The sequence below is a fragment of the Tursiops truncatus genome, chromosome 10, assembly GCF_011762595.2.
Source record: "Tursiops truncatus isolate mTurTru1 chromosome 10, mTurTru1.mat.Y, whole genome shotgun sequence".
NCBI lineage: Eukaryota > Metazoa > Chordata > Mammalia > Artiodactyla > Delphinidae > Tursiops > Tursiops truncatus.
In genome coordinates, this window is record NC_047043.1 from 59,274,222 (window position 1) to 59,292,635 (window position 18,414).

Here is an 18,414-nt window from a genome sequence, read left to right on the forward strand (position 1 = left end):
AGAAGGACCAAGCCTTTGATGCCAACACAACCTCTCCGAGTCTTCGTTTATTCACCTGCAAAAGGGGGAGTCTTATCTCATAGTTTTGTTGTAAGAATTAAACATTTAATCAGCCACTCGAGACATATTTGCTGAGCACCTGTTATGTGCCAGAAACTGTGAACAATATGGTATGTAAAACAGAGAGGGAGCTTATACTCCAGTGGGGTAAGCATCAGAACAAGAGCCTGGACCATGAGTGAGTGGGACAGGGAGGGACAGGGGTTGGAGAGGAGTATCAACAAACACAAACTTGCTTGATGACAATCTGTGACCATGGAGGGGAGGTCTGGAAGCAGAATAAGATTTGAACGTGTGAAGAGGGAGGGAGGGGGCAGGATTCCAGGTGGAGAGAGACCCCCATTATGAAGGCGGGGGGGGAAAGGAAGGCGGGAGGTGGGAGAGCAGGTGGGACCGACCCTGTGGGCCTTTGTGGGATGTTGAGTTTTGTCTTTATTTTAAGAGCCAAAGAAAACATGGATGGGTTGCCTCTGGATAATTAGGAGTTTGAAGCAAATTGTTGTCACTGGTTTTGCGTTCAACTGCGATGCTGTTATGGCCAAGGTGAGAATAGAAATTAAGAGAGAAGCAAACTCTGATAAGCTCGGGGCATCTCACCTCTGTTGGGGCAATGCCGTGAACAAGGCGGCAGCAGCGGTGATGGTGCAGGGTTATCCCCATGCTGGGCTGGAGCTGCTGGTGGGGAACCACAGACTTGCTTCCACTGTCCTCTCAGAGGGCCAGAGGGACCAGGCCCAGGCCTCCATTCCAGGGGTGGGCGTGGTCACTGACTACAAAGCTGTGATGCACCAAGGGGCCTGGACCTCCTGAGACATGAAGCCCATTAGCAGACTAAACTTCTGGGGGGTGGGGAGCATCTGAGATAACGTTGTCTCTGGGAGCTGGCGGTGGTGGCCTCTGCTCCCAAGTAAGCGGAATGGGACGGTGGAAAGATGCTGGATTTCAAAATCAACTAAGCTGGGTTCCCAGTCCAGGCTCAGTGCCTTGTCAGCCACATGACTTTGAGCAGGTCTCTGAGCCCATCTCCTACCCTGTAAATCGAGGCTAATTCCTGCCTTGCAGGCTTTCTGGGGATTTGGGGAGTTAACACAGACAACATGCCTCCCTCTCAGGAAGTGGACCGTGACTTTCACTTCACTTTTCCAGTCCTTCTTGGGGTTCTGGATGACTAGTGTGGGCCACATGTGACAAGACAGCCCCAAGGCAGCCCCAGGCACCGCTGAAAGCATCCCAGAGTAGAATACCCTGAGCGGCCATAAGGACTTGCCTGTGTAAATAAAATTCCACTGGGAGAGGGGTTTGGGGAGACATGCCCACCCCATATGGCACATGGTGAATGCCTTTCACAGCCTTTCCTGGCAGCTGGCTGTGATCAAGGGGAAAAAGAGAGAGAGCCCAGGAGGGGTACAGAGCATCTAGGAGGGGAGGACATCTTTGGGGGCTTTGGGGTACTGACCACGGACAGGTAGCAAAGACCCCAGGCAGGGTCTCTGAATCAAGAGTTAGTGGAAGCGACTTCCCTGGTGGTCCAGTGGTTAGGACTTGGTGCTTTCACTACTGAGAGTCGGGCTTCAATCCCTGGTCAGGGAACTAAGATCCTGCAAGCCACATGGTGCAGCCGAAAGAAAAAAGAGTTAGTGGCAGTTTCTAGTTGCAGCAACATGGATGGGATGGACCTAGGGATTATCATACTAAGTGAAGGAAGTCAGACAAAGACAAATATCATTTATCACTTATATGTGGAATCTCAAATCTGATACAAGTGAACTTATTTATAATACAGAAACAGACTCACAGACATGGAAAACAAATTTATGGTTACCAAAGGGGAAAGAGGGGGGAAGGATAAAATAGGAGTTTGGGATTAGTAGATATACACACTATATACAAAATAGACGAACAACAAGGACTTAATGTATAGCACAGGTAACTCTATTCAGTCTCTTGTAATAACCTATAATGGGAAAGAATCTGGAAAAAAGATATATAACTGAATCACTTCGCTGTAGACCTGAAACTAACACAATATTGTAAATCAATTATAGTTCAATAAAAATAAATAAATAAATAAATAAACAACAACAACAAAAGAGTTAGTGGCTGTTTCAAAACCCCCCTTTGCAGTCTCACAGTGGTAACAGCCACGTCCTCAGAACAGCACAGACAAGCAGGTCGGGGAATGGGAATCTAAACACACAGGGCACAAAAGACACAGCAAGAACAGAGTCTACTGCAAGGCTTACAGAGCCTCAGATGAGCCATTTATAGCTTCTGAAATGCATCTTAATGTGTCTCTTTGCAATGCCATCTCTTTCCAGGCAAGTTCAATCCTTGGCACCATTACCAGGGTGAGAGTGGAAGGTGCAGACTTCCCTGGACAATGTTAGCATGAAATCTTCCTTTGGGGAGGTTCTGGGAAGAGGAGAAACAATCAACACAGAGCCTTTATCTTGTTTAAACTCCCCTTCCTCTACTCAGTCCTTGATGCCACTAAGAATCTTGCAGTCTAATTTGTAGATCAAGCATGTTATTAGATGTGAGAATTAGAAGTGACAAGCAAAATGCCCCATGCCATGATGCTAATACTCATTAAACCATCCTTGTCTACTTTAGAGAAAATACAAGCTCACTAAGAATATATTTAGTGATTGTCTGCTAAAATATGCTCCGAGTGATTTAAATCAAACATGGGGAGGTCTGGGTTGTCCTTGATTTGTCACATGGCCATTAAAACCACAGATGCAGAGAAACACTATATTCTTTCATTTTAAAAAGTGGCTGGCACCAGAAGGAAAGGTTTCACGAGGACGGAGCATCTGGATCAGGAAGCCTAAACTCTGGGGTCTCACCCTAACAGCCAGACACTCCTCTAACCTGGTCTCTCCGTTGGTGGCAGCCCCCTTCAGTGGCCCAGTTGGGGAGATCCCTGGGAGACCAGGCCAGAGGGCCTCACCAAGACCTGGATGAAGGCTCCAGAGCCCCAAAGGAGAGGTGAACACAGAGAGAAACTTTGGCTGAATCAGCTCCTGCTAAGAACCACCCGTTCCTTGAGGGAGGGGCAATGTGTACCAGCTTACTTGGGAGCACACTAGCTTACCTGAAGTTCATGCCTGGGAAACCACAACCGAAAGGAAGAAGATGAATCCTCCTCACTGCTTCCTGAAGGCTCACCTCTGCTCCACCCGAGTGTCTGAGCATTTATGTGGCACCTGCTTAAGCCTCCACAGACCCACCACGCTAGAATGCAACTCAACACGGCACGTCCTCCACAGACATCAGACAGGAAGCCTACACCAATGGAGGTGGAACCCTGCCACTGAGAAATGAAAGTCATAGGTACCTGTGCCACATAAGATGTCACCTTGTGGCCTTTTATTTCTGAAGGACATTTCTGAAATGGCTCTAGGCAGGGAAGTGCATAAGCCAGCAGGTTTGACAGATGATGAGTTAAAAATGAATGAAGCTGGTCAGCTGAGTTAGGTTTTCATTTCCTAAACTTGAAACCTTATCCTGTAATACTTATAGGTGACTTGCTCTTGGAGACTGGAAACCAGCCTTCAGCAGAAATGGTGACAGGACAATTCTGGCTGGTCTACAAGGAGAGCGGGCTCTCTCCACCGCCTTCAGCCTCATGCCCCACACCAGGTGGGGACAGGTCATATGCAGATTCCTCTTTTTCCCAACCATCTTGGGGAATTACACTGCCCTCTAAGTCCAAGATCACGATGCTGTCTGAACACAATCACCGCCCTTCACGACATCAGCAAATTTCAGCACTGAGCATTGGGCCAGCTCCTCACTGGCTAGCCCCTAGGCTCTCTGAGGAATGTGTCACAGGGGTCCCTAATCACTGTCAACTGTCATTCTCTCAGGAGGGGCCCAGAAAGGTCAGGTATTTGGCACAAGTTCTCAAAGCTTACCAAGCAAGAAAACAGTCTGATTAGAAATAAAGCTGAGTATATTGATTTTTCTTGATGAAATTTTGAATGCAACAAGTATTCATGGTGTGTTTTTCAGCATCCAGTAACACCACATGAGGCACCTATTAGTAAACCCTTGAGAAAGAGATTGTCCCAAGGTCAAAAATCAAAGGATGGAGAGAAGCACTTTTACATTATTATTAGAGGTGCACATGGTCTCAGAAGTGACCTTCCTTGACCTTGTCCCACTGAAACAGACTCACAGGCTCTCACACATCCACATACACCTTGGCCTGAAGATCCTGTATATAATTTTAGAGAAGAAAACAGAAATTGACAGAAAGTGGTTTTTAGCGAAGCAAATACAATTCTGCATAAACATTGCCAAGGCCCTTGTAATACAATAAGCCCAGAAACATCCAACAAAGAGGAGCATGTTCTTTGGAACTAATGTATAAAAGCTTTATGATGATGATGACATTCCTGAGACTCTCATAAAAATTCTAACTTTCATGTTCCCTTTTAGCTTTGTTTATTTGTTTTGGGCCCCTGTTAGGGTTGATTTTTTTGAGCTGCAGACAAATCTAATGGCCACTTCTAGCATTGTGGCATACTCCAAATATATCTAGGACCAAAATCTTCCTGCTACATGAATACACCTCAGTCTCAGGCCCAGGAGCATCTCCGAGTCTTAAGAACCTGCATGGAAAGCTACTAAGCTCAGAGATGGCTTTTGAGGGCTCCCAACGAAAAAGGACAACGTTGTAACAACTTCTGCAAACATCAATTTTTTCAGCTACAAAATTGGAATATTGGCTCCACGTATCTCATGGGTGGCTGAGAGGTTAAAACAACATAATGCAACCAAAAAATGCTTCTTCAATTTAATAAGGTCTGGCTGCATCCTTCTTAATGACCTAGACTTGAGTGTCAGGCATTAAGATGCTCTCAGACACAGGATGCTTTCAGGTCTGCTGGCTCACCCCTCAGGGCCTTTGCACTGCCTCTCGGTACTCTCCCAGCACTTATACCATCTCCGTATGGTTATGGTTGGGACTTTCCTGTCTTCCATATCAGACTCTGAGCTCTTGCAGGGCAGGGACCTCTTCCTGTTGTTCTTGGAGACACCCTTTTCCACTCAAGCCACTGCTATGCTGGGCAGGCTTGTTCCAGCTGCGGGGAGCTGACTGTGAGCGCCTCTCGCCAACTCAGTGATAATACGTCGATAGCTCGAAAACGTATATGGTGGGAGTATTTACACTATGGAAATTGGCAAATACTACAAATCAAGCCTTCTTTATCCCTGGAGAGCCGGTTGTCAAAAATTCACCAGGACACCACTGACTCCAGGCCAGCTTTCTCACCTCATCCTTTTAACCTGACACATTCATGCTGGACAAATGTTCTCTGCAACAGAACCAAAATCTAGCGTGCCACGGCACCCTCCCTTCTTGAAGCAGATGTTTCAGTTTGTACTCTGAGTTCTATGATCTACTTGTCTGGCTTACTCCCCAGCGATGCCAACAATAACAACCATAATAATAGCTAACATCTATTGGTACTTATTACGGGCCGGCTGCTGGGCTGAGCCCTGGCAGACCCCTTTCAATGAGTCTTGTCCACAACGCTGTGAGGCTGGCACTGTGTTACACTCATCTGGACCAGGAGGAAAGCGAGGCTTTGGATCCTTGCCCACAGGCGGGCAGGGCCAGCATCAGAACCTAAACCAGCTCAGCCACATCACCCCTCTGTCACAGCCACACTGGGTCACTTGCCCTGCTACCCTCCTGTGAACCTTCTCCCCATGGTCATGTCTGTGCATGTCCAGCACTAGTCACTGTGTTTCTGTTTTCATCCATGTAGCAGTGGTATGAGGGGAGTTCGTTGATTATGCTTTGTGGCACCTTATGAATTCCCTAACAGCCCCCAGTTTTCATCCTGGACTCAGGGTGTGGGCTGGCCCCCGTTGTCCCACCCTAGAGCCCTGAATGCCAACCGGCCTCAGTGCCCACAATGAGATTCCCTTGCTGCTACACTCTTCCTTCTGGATTGAGGCTCCCAGAGGCCACAACTGTCAACATCACTTCTCTGAACCTGGCCTTGAGAACAGTCACTGGAGGTCCACTGCAGTAGGCACAGGGCTGCCTTGGTAATTACTCCCAGCACTACCCTAAACCAGCAGAAGCTCTACTTGATGGAAAGTAGACTTGGGAACAGAGAGCTAGTATGGGGCCAGTCCAGGGTTTCAGCCAGGTGTGTATGATAGCAGGGGCTGGCATTCTTTCCACAACACCAGAGGTCCTGAGTGTAAACTAGGGGACAGGCCTCTGGATGGCCAGGGGAGCCAATTCCCACTGCCGTCTCCCAGCCCCTGGCCCACAAAGCAGCAGGACCTGCCCTGGTGACTCTCTGGACGGGCCCTGCAACTCATTCTCCCGTCCCAGCCCCTGGCAAGCAGGACCCTGCCATGGGTTGAGCTATAGCCTGCTCCTGTGCTGGGGAGGGCCTGCCCAAGCCATGAAATCCCCACGGCCACAAAGGTCTCATCCCTCCAAAGGCAGCCTCCACGCAGTGAAAAGCAAGCTGTTTAACTTGCTTTTCAGCTCACTAGGGAACCATAATCCATTCCTCCTGGGTCGTTGTGGACATCCTGCTTTGATTGCACCCTTTATATTGTTAGTTTTAAGTTTTCTGACCTCCATAGTTTCAGTTGAGAAATCTGTCGTCACCTGAATTGATCTTCCCTTATAAGAAAGATATTGTTTATTTCTGGCTGCTTTCAAGATTTTTAATTTTTTCTTTAGTTTTTAGAAGTTTAATTATTATGTGTTTTGCTATGGATCTGAATGTCTTTGGTTTTCCAAGTTGTGTGTTTATTTTTCCAAGTTGTGTGTTTATTTTGGTTTTCCAAGTTGCGTGTTTATTTTTCAGGGTTTCAAGGACATATTCTGGCATTATTCTCAGAGAATGACCTTTTCTCCTCAAAATCAGCCAGTGAATTTATTTGGTTTTTATTTCCCTGGAGTACAACCCACAAGCCTTATCCAGCAGCTTCTAATTTTCTCCACTCATGCTTAAAAAAATCCTCTACTGCAATAAAAAGTGTAGCTGGAATACTTTTATGAGTGTGATTGGAAATGATGTCCTTGTCACAGGAGGCGCCATCCTCTGGCATACCTGCAGGGACTCGGCATGGCTTCCCAGCTGTGCCATCGGAGCTGGAGCCATCAGAGCCAGGGGCTGTGGGCCGCACGTCGTTATAGTAAAAGACATTAAAGTTCTTATCACCAGAGCCTTCTAACCATGGGACAGACACCATGGTGGGCACAATTCATCCTTCTCTAATCTTTTAGCAACCTTCTAAGCCCAGTGTCATGAATTCGCATTTTTCAGATGAGGAAAATGATGCTCAGAGATGCTTAGCAACTGGCCAATAGCCACATAGCTGTTAAGTGGCAGAGCCAGTGTAAATGTGCCAGTAAATTTTTAAAAATTATTTTATGGCAGTATTGCTTACCTATAGTAAAGTGCACTAATCTTAAGTGTCACAGTGAATGTTTACATATGTGCACACACGTAAGATCACCACTTAAGTCAATGTATAGAACATTCTAATCACTCCAGGAGGCTTGCTGGGTCCCCTCCCATTCAGTAGCCCCTTCTACTCCCAAGGACCGTCACTATTCTGGCTTCTCTCATCATAAATCAGTTTGACCATTTCAGAACGCTGCATCAATGGAATCCTACGGTATGTGCCATCTGTATCTGTCTTCTTTGGCTTAACATCCATGGTGTTCACCCATAGCGTTGCGTGTATTGACAGTTTCTTCTTTTTCATTCTATTTGATAACACACAGTGACATGACATAGCCTACCTACTGAATGGTATATTATTTTCCCAAAAGTTAGAGATATAAGCTAAATTGATTAGAAGCAATAAAAAAATTTCAGTGCTTTATGATCGTACCTGAAAGGCACAGCTGACAAAGTTATTCGGCTTATTTGGAATTCATTACACTTCCTGAGTTTACAAGGCCATTCCTAGATGTCTCTTGAAGAATCGCATTTTAGAGGTTAAACAAATCATCTGAAGGACACACAGTCCCAGAAAATGCAGATGTCTTTGTGTGGTTTAATTTGAATGAGGCTCTGGAAGCTACTTGACTGGGGAGTTGGGGGTCCCTGGGTCAATTATATAGAAAAAAATGAAATACTCTTTTCTTAATTATCTCATATCTTCACTTATACTAGTGTAGACTATAAGCCTTTTCAGTTCTTTCCTTACCAACAAATTCATAAATACTCCCCTGACAGGGCTGCCTTTGAATTGCAGAGGCCATAATGTTCTCTGATGCTTTTATGGTGATTCTGAGAGCAATTCACACCTCAGGCAGGATTCCTAGGAATACTTCTGACAGTACAGCTTACACAGCCCAGGCTGAAGTAGCCCACTTATATGGTAAATGCGTTGGCCCTCCCATCAGGTGATGCTGAATCAGTTTGCCTTCTTTAGGCTACTTGTTCCCGCTCTCAAATGAGAACTCAAGAAATTTAGCAGCAGTAGATTTTTTTTTTTAACACCTTATTCTCTCTTTTTTTTAAATTAATTTATTTATTTTTGCTGTGTTGGGTCTTCGTTTCTGTGCGAGGGCTTTCTCTAGCTGTGGCAAGTGGGGGCTACTCTTCATCGCGGTGCGCGGGCCTCTCACTATCGCGGCCTCTCTCGTTGGGGAGCACAGGCTCCAGACATGCAGGCTCAGTACTTGTGGCTCATGGGCCCAGTTGCTCCATGGCATGTGGGATCCTCCCAGACCAGGGCTCGAACCCGTGTCCCCTGCATTAGCAGGCAGATTCTCAACCACTGCGCCACCAGAAAAGCCCAGCAGCAGTAGATTTTGGTCTTGATTTTAAGAGCTGTTTGTAGTCTTAAGAAATGAATACAGAAAAAAAAAAAAAAAAGAGAAAGAAATGGATACAGCATCATCTTCTATAATAGTTCCTGCTAAACTTATTTGTCTTCATGCTGAATACTGCCTTTCCAAATTAAGGTTTATTTCTCTAGGACCTTTCTAAGGATTTACATCTTGTAAGATTTTTATAAAGTGAACTGGATGTTCTTTGCTGGCTATCCCCCTCTTATACTGGGATATCAAATCCTTCTTTTCATTTCTTAAATTGATGTTCTGTGGACCTTTCTGAGGGAACTTCAAATATTTAACCGCAAGGCTTATCCTAGGCTTGTGTATGTACTGTATGTATATCTGTGCTTTATGCATAAAAAGAGCAAGATTCCCTCTTCCCTCCAAAGACCAAGTTTGGCCTGGTTGGGGGGGGCATTTAGTCCTGTTGAGAATGCACACCCTGGAGTCTGGAGGCAAACATTTGGGTTTGGATCCTGCTCCCACCCTTACCTGGAACAGTAACATGCCTCAGTGAGCTCAGCGTCTACAACTATAACAGGGGGTGCCATCCACCTTGCAGGACCATAAAGTGGAGAGTGTTGGCATCTAATTAGCATTCTTTTCTGGAAATCTACTCTCTGCCGCCCGCAGCCTAGATTCAGCCCTACCTTGCCCGAGCTTTCCAGTCTGCCCATTGCTCCCCCTTCCTTTGTCCAGCCTGCCTTTGCCTCCTGTCCTCCCCTGCTGAACACCTACCTCATGAAAGCCCAACTCAGGCATCCCTTCCTCTGGGACACCTGTCCTGCTGTTGCTCTAACCACGGGGCCCCCACGGGGACTTCAGAGTCTCCAGCAGAGCACTCTTCACTCACAGCTGCTCACGCACAGACTCATCTCCAGTTACTATGGAAGCTGCCGTGAGCAGTACTGAAATCTGTTTGACTCTTTAACCTTGGCCATTAACGTAGGCCTGGGCACTTGCTAAAGGAGAGAACCAGTGCCTTTGCTTATCAGAGAAATTTCAAAAAGATCAAAATTTCTGGTTAGGCTTTAGCACTTTCACTGCCGTGGCTGGAGTTCAGTTCCTGGTTGGGGCACTGAGATCCTGCAAACTGCTAGGTGCGGCCAAAAAAAAAGAGAAGAATTAAAAAATAAATAAATAAATTTTTAAAAGATCAAAATTTCAGGCTGGCCCCTTCCCCATAGTAACTGTCCTGAAATTTATGCAAGGAGGCTTCAAGGAAGAAAGGAGAAAAGGAACATTACAAACAAAAGGCACACCAAGAACTCGTGTCAAAAAATTATATGATAAACATCGCAAGTGAACACGTGAACAAACAGTTCTCCAGAAAATCAGTGATGGGCAATAAAGAGTTGATTGTTTTAGCACAGGCCTCCTGTGTAGGCTGAACTCAGTAAGCATTTATGGAGGAAACAAGTGAAAAATGTTTAATTTACCATGATGTGTGTCAGTGTGTAGGAACAAGGACACTCTCTTATAGAGCTATGTAAAGTGATCAAATTCAGGAAATTTAAAATTAATACAATACTATTCTACCATTATCCATATTCAAATGGTGTCAGTTGTCCCAATGTCCTTCATAGCTATTTCCCCTCACCTCAAGAGTTGATTAAGGATTAGGCATGTCACTTGGGTATCGTTTCTTGTTAGTCTTCTTTAATCTAAACATTTCCTCAGTCTCTTTTTCTTTAATGACATCAATATTTTGAAGACTTCAAGCCAGTTGGTTTGAATAATATTGCTCGGTGTGTCTTTGATGTTTCCCAAGATGAGATTTATTCTAAAATTTGGAAGGGTAGACTGTCTCTCACAGTACACAAATGAAACTTCCCACCAACATTCCTCAATTTTTTTCCCTTAAATTCTTCAATCTAGTCAAGAGATTTGTCAGTTGTACAGCTTTTTCACTGAACAGCCGTGGGTAAGATGGGATTTTTCCAAGCACACAGTAACTTTCTTTGACTTGTTGCATCATGGTGTGTAAAGAAATCTCAAGAGCTCATTAACCAAAAATAATTCCATTGCCATTCAGGCTCCTTTGCCACATAAATATTCCACAAAGTGTACACCTAGGAAGAATGCTCTCTGTTCAAAAAAGTGAAAACGCTTCAAAGAAACCATCGCATACATAATTTTTAATATAAGAATTTACCCATGCTAATACAATATACACATTATTTTAAATGTCTCATCATATTCTGTCAAGTTGAATGTATCCTAACTTACTTCCTCTGTTCTATTGTTGGACATTTAGATTATTTCTGGGTTTTACATTACAAATAATCCAGTATATCTCATTTTTGTATTGAGAATTATTTTTGTATTAAAAATATTCCATCGTCTCTTTAGGTATAGGTTTTCAAAAATGAAATTACTGGGTTAAAGGACTTGAACATGCTAATGGCTCTTGATACACGTTGGTAAAAGGTTATGCCCATTTCAACTTTGCCAGCAATGGATGAGAGTGCCTTTTTCCATCTACCCTTGCCAACACTGAAGAGAATGCTGAAAAAAAAAACATTAATTTCATGAGAAAAAAGCTACTTGAAGCATAAATCTCTATTCCCTTGCTTTCTATTGAGGTTCAACATTTCCCCATATACTTGTTAACCTGTGGATGTCCTCATCCCATAGTGATAATTTTTTAATATCATATCTTCTTTAGGGCTATTGCAAACCCATTAGGATATCTCTAAAACATACTGTGGAGTTTATACTAAAAGGGCAGCATCCTAATTTATGAATCCTGTGGACTGTGTGGAACACCAAGCAATAAGTGATCAGGTAGAAGTAAAGGATATTTGACTCCAAGTGAAAAGAAATGAAGGCTTAAGTTGTCTCAGAAAAACCAAAGCCAATGCCACAGGCATAATCAGGAGATATGTTTTGATTTCAGTCCCAGGGATAATTTTTCTCTCTCATTCCCCGAAAACAGTCTCCCAAACTGATCTGTGTTAAAGGTAATAGCACAAAACAACAAAATCAGAGAGAACAATTTTTATAATGAAGCAAAGAACTAAGAAGCCAATTTGTTTCCAAGAAAAGTAGGAACGCCATTCCTGAATCAGTTCGACACCAAATGATGACTGACGTGTGCATCTAGGCTCACTGAGAAAGTTCGGTTTCCTCAGAAGATCTTAAACAACCAGTATAAGTCCTTATTTATAATGTTTGACTGAATCTATGCAATAAATGGTCAAGAAGATAAATTTTTATATAATAAAAAGATGACAAAGGGAATGATCCTATAGTATCCCATTAGCTATATAACTTCTAAAATAAGTAATCCATCATTCATTCTATAATAAATTCACTGAAGTTTGTTAATCTCCCAAAGCTAAAAATTTTAAACTAACACTGACAACAGAAATATGTTTTAATGCAAAACATATGGAGAAAACAAACTGACGAAGCACAAACCATCTGATCATAATTAGAGCAGTGACCATTACAAGGGAATTTTCATTTAAAATTCTTAAAATGCTTTTACTATAATAAATAACCAACCAGAACCCTAGGACAGGTAGACTCTTTTTCACTGTGATGAGAAAGAGGAAAGCTGAAGTTTTGGACTACCACCGTTTTTACAGTGACTTGACATTACCTGTGTCCTCCCCAAGGAAGCCTACATTCTAATCTGAGTCCCTCCTATAGAACCACACCACAGACAGGCCCGGGTGCTTGATATAGTCATTTACTTCTGACACAATTGGTTAATTTTATCACATGGATGTCTACCCTGTATTCCTGATGCCTTAATTTTCTGTGAGCAAGAATTTTTATTATTATAATTATTCATGGCTCCATAGTATCTCAAAAACATATGCATATGGTAGCTACTGGATAAACAGCTAGAAATTAAACCAATGCACCAAAAATGGGATTAATTTACATAGGAAAGGAAAGGTATGTCATAGGCAGTGAGGAGTGAAACATGAGTCTAAAAAGCGGTCATCTCTGCAACTTCACAGAGCTGCTATCCACTATTTTATTGGGATTTCACACAATACATACACAGGTATTCTTCGTGTAATTTGACATATACAGTGTTTTAAAATCCAGTTGCTCGCATATGAATATGCTGAAAGAATATCCCAGAGAGTAATATCCTAAAGTAAATCACTTCTAAACCAAGGTGAATTTCAGACTGCACAAGGAGCAGAGAAGCTGATGGTCAGAGTGGATGGCAGCACAAAGTGACCCCAAACACCATCCCCCAGCCAGACACCAGGTATTTAGTCTAAACCATCTATTGGAAACTAATTTTTTTGTTGGTTTCAAGAAACTGGGCACGTTTTAAAATCTGTTACTTATCTGAAATTTTCCATACTTGATTCAAGTCAAAATATTCCTTAAATGTTTCCCATGATGAATTTGGCAGTACAATGCTGAGAGGTTACACAGCTTGTTCCTACATAAATAAACTCTTCTGAAGCATCCTTCAAAATGTAACAGACTGTCAGCCCACAGGCCATACATCTGAGACACTTTGACCTAGACATACTTCTCTATCAAACGGAGACTTAGAGAAATTTCAAGAAGCAAAACCTGCCCCATGAATCATGGACTTCTTTCCTGGACAGGTTCTTATGATGGACTTGAATAATATGGAAAAACAGGAAATGAGTTCAAACTTTTGCATCTTCTTTGATTTCAGACAATAATAATCCCAAGACTCCTGGCGATGTCCCCACAAGACATCATACAAGATTGAACCAGTGAAATTCCCAGCTTCTCCTCAGCATCCTCTTTCTGCTAACTTTAATTAAACAAGTTTGGGTGTGTTCTATCTGCATTAGACACACTGAATGTAGAAGACAGCTTAGTAAACCTCCCCTTTCTTAAAAAATAATGCCGATCAATCAATCACTGTCGGCCCCACCTGTTTGAAGGAAGATGGTGCCTCCCGTTAGCTGAGACCCTAAGGGTGCACTTGGCCACTCACCTCGCCTGCTGGCAGACGCAGCAGATCCACACCTTCTCGTGCTTCTGGTAGGAGCAGCAGCTCTTGCAGACATTGAACTTACATTCCCCACACTGGCGCTTGGTGTTGACAAGGAAGGTGAAGGGTGAGCAGCAGCGCATACAGCAGTGCTCCACGAACTTCTGGTGCTTGGAGAGGATGCTGCACTTGCTGCCTTCCTCATCCAGCTTCTGCTTCATCTCGCTGGGGAGCCAGGTTGGGGAAAGGGTGAGGAGAAGAGAAACAGCACATCAGGTCAGGGGGCTCCCTCCCTAAAGCACGCCACCCTGGCCCTCCCATATGGCAAGCTGCCATGTAGGATCTTCCTGTAAAACACAGAAAGATCAATGGCTTGACATAATATCCAGAGAGGAACCCTAATGGTGGATTAATTTTGTGTTCTTCTATATGTCATATTTTCTATAAGAAAGCACAAAACCTTATTACTTATATTTCAGACACTAGATTTAAATACAAATTATTATAAAGCTAAGCACATTAAAAAGAAATCCTTTAGCTTAATTAATGTCTTTTTAAAGGAGCAGGAGATCATTTATGTTAAAATATTAATCCTTATAACAGCCCTGCTGGGAATATGATAAATGCAGTCCTGGCCCTTAATATCCCTGGAAACTGAAGCACCAGGGATTTTAAAAGCTTTCAAATCAATGTAGTCAATAAAGATTCTCTGGGTGATGGGCTAATCCTAAACACTGGTGACTCAGAGTTGGATAAAAGTTAACCCCCTTCTTCCAAAGAGCTTGTGGATGTTCTGGGCACACAACTGGTCATAGTAATGTAAAACACAACACTGCATGCACTTTTCTCTACACTCTGAGGAGGAAAGGAGAAACCCTAAGAGGCAAGGATCTACCCAAAACACACTGAGTTACCCAGGATACAACTGACCGGAAGTAACCAAGTTATTCTACCTTGGCAAATTTGAGTTGTTTTTTCCTGTTCAAAGATGCACACCCACAAAGAATAACAGAAAATAATTTTTGTTTCTGTATCCATTTTGTGATTGTGCAATTCACCCCAGATGAATCTATGATGTATGTGGCAAATATTTTCTTTCATTTTGAACTTGTCTTTTCAACTTTGCTTATTGGTGTCTTTCATCATTTAGAAGCGTTTAATTTTTCTGTAGTTAAATTGGTCAGTCTTTTCTTCTATGGCTTCTGAGTGTTACATCTTGCTTATTACTCCTCCCACCCTCTACCAACCACTAATCTAATTTCTATTTCTTTGAATTTGGACATTTAATATAAATGGAATCATACCATATGTGTTTAAGGTTCATCCATGTGACAGCATGTATCAGAATTTCATTCCTTTTTATGGCCAAGTAATAGTCCATTTACAGATGTACCATATTTTATTTATCCATTCATCGACTGATAGACATCTGGGTTCTTTCTACTTTTTTGGCTATTTTGAATAATGCCGCTATTGACATTCATGTATAAGTTTTTGTGTGGACGTATCTTTTCAATCCCAGGAGTGGAATTACTGGGACATATGGTAATGCTAAATGTTTAAACTTTTAAGAAACTCCCAGAGTGTTTTCCAAATCGCTGCTCCATCTTACATCCCACCAGCAACATATGAGGGTTCTGATTTTTCTGCATACTCACCAACACTTGTTATTGTCTGCCGTTTTTATTATAGCCATCCTAGGGGGTTTGAGGTGGTATCTAATTGTGCTTTTGATTTGCATTTCCCTACTAGCCATTTGTACGTAGTCTTTGGAGAAAAGTCTATTCAAATCTTTTACCCATTTTAAAATTAGAATATTTCTCTTTTTCATCATTGTGTTATAAGAGTTCTTTAGAATATTCTGGATACAAGTCCCTTATCGGATATATGATTGGCAAATATTTTCTCTTTCTTATATTAAACCTTATATTTTATTAGTATTTTTAGGTGCTTTTAGTACAAAGAAGGGCTGCACTAGCTCATCCCAGCCTGCTACTAGAATGGGAAATCTACATATGGTTTTATAATCTAATTTTTCACTTAACAACAACACATCATAAACATCTTTCCATGAAAATTCAAAGAGTGTTTGTAGCTTTAGCTTTCAGGTCCCCTGAGCTGGCTTACATGGCTGCCAGTATACGCACAGGGCTTTCTGCTCTGCACTGCGGTGCCCGATGCTCATTTGTTTCTTGAGCATTAGAAGGGGAGACTACATCAGGCCAGCTGATAATTCTACAAGGTAAAATATTGTATATGTATACTTGGCTGAACAAAATATATACAGGGAAACAGGACAGAGGTTTTTTTCCTTAAGACATGAAGATGTTGTTATCCAGTCCCTCGGATTTAGAATAGAAGGTGAGCTAAGTTATCAATGGCTCTGACCTCTGTAAACAATATAAGAACAGCCTCAGCAATTGACCTTCTTCTATTGATATTTCAAAGACACTGAATTAAATAGGATAAAACACCCAGGAAGGAAAGTCTTTAGGGATCAAAAAAAGCTCTGTGAACTCAATGCACAAGATCACTTGAGCTTTATGAGTTTTGTTTCCTGATACACAGGACTGCAAATGCCAATGGCATTTAAAAACTCACTGAGAGTCTAGTGATAAAACTGTACCAATTCCTCCAAAGTTTGTTCCAAGCAAATGGAGTGTTTTGAACCACAGGCTCAGTAGAGGGATAGAATGCCCTTCTTGTGAACCATCTCTCACTTCTCAGATTCTACTGCCCTATAGTACCTCATGGGAGAGGTCACTGAATTGTATAGGATAACCTGTAGTGGCTAACTGCAGAATCAAACAAGAATTATGCAAGACCAGGTACCTGCACTGAAATGTCCTGGGAAGGACCAAGCCCCCAAATGGTCAGCCATGTGGGAAAGAGTGATGGGCTTAGAGTCAGTGGCTGGGGTGTAGAGCTGAGCTCAATCACTTCTCAAAGATCCCTCCAACCTTTCTGAGCCTCTGCCTCTGCCTTCTGAGAGGCAACAGTAATTCCTACTTCGCAGAGTTTCCAGAGATTTTAAGTGAGCAAATCAACAATAAGCAAATAGTACTTTTCATTTTGATTAGCAAGAAATCCAGTGGTCTCAGTACCCATAACATTTGATCACACTTGTTTCTATGTCAAGAAAGTTTTGTGATAGTATCTGGGCAAAAAGGCTCAATATGTATTTGTTGCTTGAGCACTGAGTGTTAGTGGGTGTGAAGTGGCATCTCATTGTGGTTTTGACTTGCATTTCCCAAGTGAGTAATGATGTTGAACACGGTTAGTCTGGTCTTTAGCAATGTCATCTAACATCTGGTTTAGCCTCTTCCCGATACATCACTCTGCAACTGACATATGAAAAGCTTATCAACATTTCATGGTTTCTGGGTCCACTGCAATGCCGGTTCTGATTCTCACCATGTGCTGAGAATGTATGCAGGCTCAATGGGGCTAGAGTGTCATAAGTTAGCTGTGTCTGCCATAGGTGTAGCAGGGACAGTGATGGCATATATGTCACTTGTTTGCTATCAAAGAGACAGTAATTCTAGCCCATAGCTGTGAGCCACCACTCCATGGTCACAGGCACTGTTGTCTAGATTGCCAATTATTCACTCAGTTCACACTCACTGAGTACTTACTATTCCAGGTGCTAGGGATAAAAAGAAAACAGGACATGGTCCCTCCTCTTCATGAAACATGTATTAAAGTGGGGATTCAAATGATTACAAACTAAATAAAATATAAAACAATTATAAGTTGTAAGGCATTCTATTACAGAATAATCAGGGCACTTAGACTGAGAATGACATGGCAACCTACTTTAGACTGGGTGGTGACAGAAGTCTTCTTTGGGGAGGTGACATTTAAGTTGAGACTACAGGTTGAGAAGGGGCTAGCCCAATAGGAAAAAAAAAATAGCATAAGAGGCAGAGAGAACAGCAGAGGAAAAGAGCTTAATGTTGGGGAAAGGGGAGGGAAGACAAGACACAGGTCCTGGAAAGGAGTTTGGATCTTATCCTACATTCAGTGGGAAGTTATTGAGGCCGGTGAGCAGAAACAGAGCAGGATCCAATTTCCGTTGTAATAGCACCTGCTGTTACATTAAGGCCAACTTCTAGGGGGCCATGTGTGGAAGCCTGGAGAGCAGTGCACTCATCTAAGTAGCTGGCTGAGGTTTGGACCAGGGTAGGAGCAGAGGAGATGGAGAGGAGTGGACAGATGCATGGCACACCTGCTGAAGGATCTGACATGGGAGCAGAGGGAAAGAATGAACCAAGAACCATTCTCAGGTTTACAGCTTTTGTGGGGAGTGAAGCGGTTTATGGAGCAAGGGAAGACTGTGATAGTAGAAGCAAGTTTTACTGAAAACTATGAGGCATCTAAAGGGATTTGCCATGTGGACAATTGATAGGTGTTTGTGCATCTCAGAGGAGGGATCTGGGCCAACTGTGTAAGTTTGGGAATTATCTTCAGACACATCTCCATAAATATAGGAATGGATGAGTCACCCTAGGGAAGAGAGGGCAGCAAGGGGAAAATAAGAGAGCATAGAAACAAGCCAGGGAAACCCCAA

General features: G+C 42.9%; 1 protein-coding gene across 3 annotated transcripts in view; it reads right to left on the bottom strand.

The window, feature by feature from the left end:
• MYRIP (myosin VIIA and Rab interacting protein) overlaps window positions 1-18,414 on the bottom strand; it is a 219,180-nt gene that overhangs the window by 99,059 nt on the left and 101,707 nt on the right. For 2 of the 3 annotated variants that reach the window (XM_019946888.3, XM_073811060.1), the window contains exon 3: window positions 13,848-14,069. The exons of the other annotated variant lie outside the window; for it this stretch is intronic. In XM_019946888.3, the coding sequence (XP_019802447.1) occupies window positions 13,848-14,069 (222 nt within the window). The remainder of the gene's footprint in view (window positions 1-13,847; window positions 14,070-18,414) is intronic. 3 annotated transcript variants of the gene reach the window in all.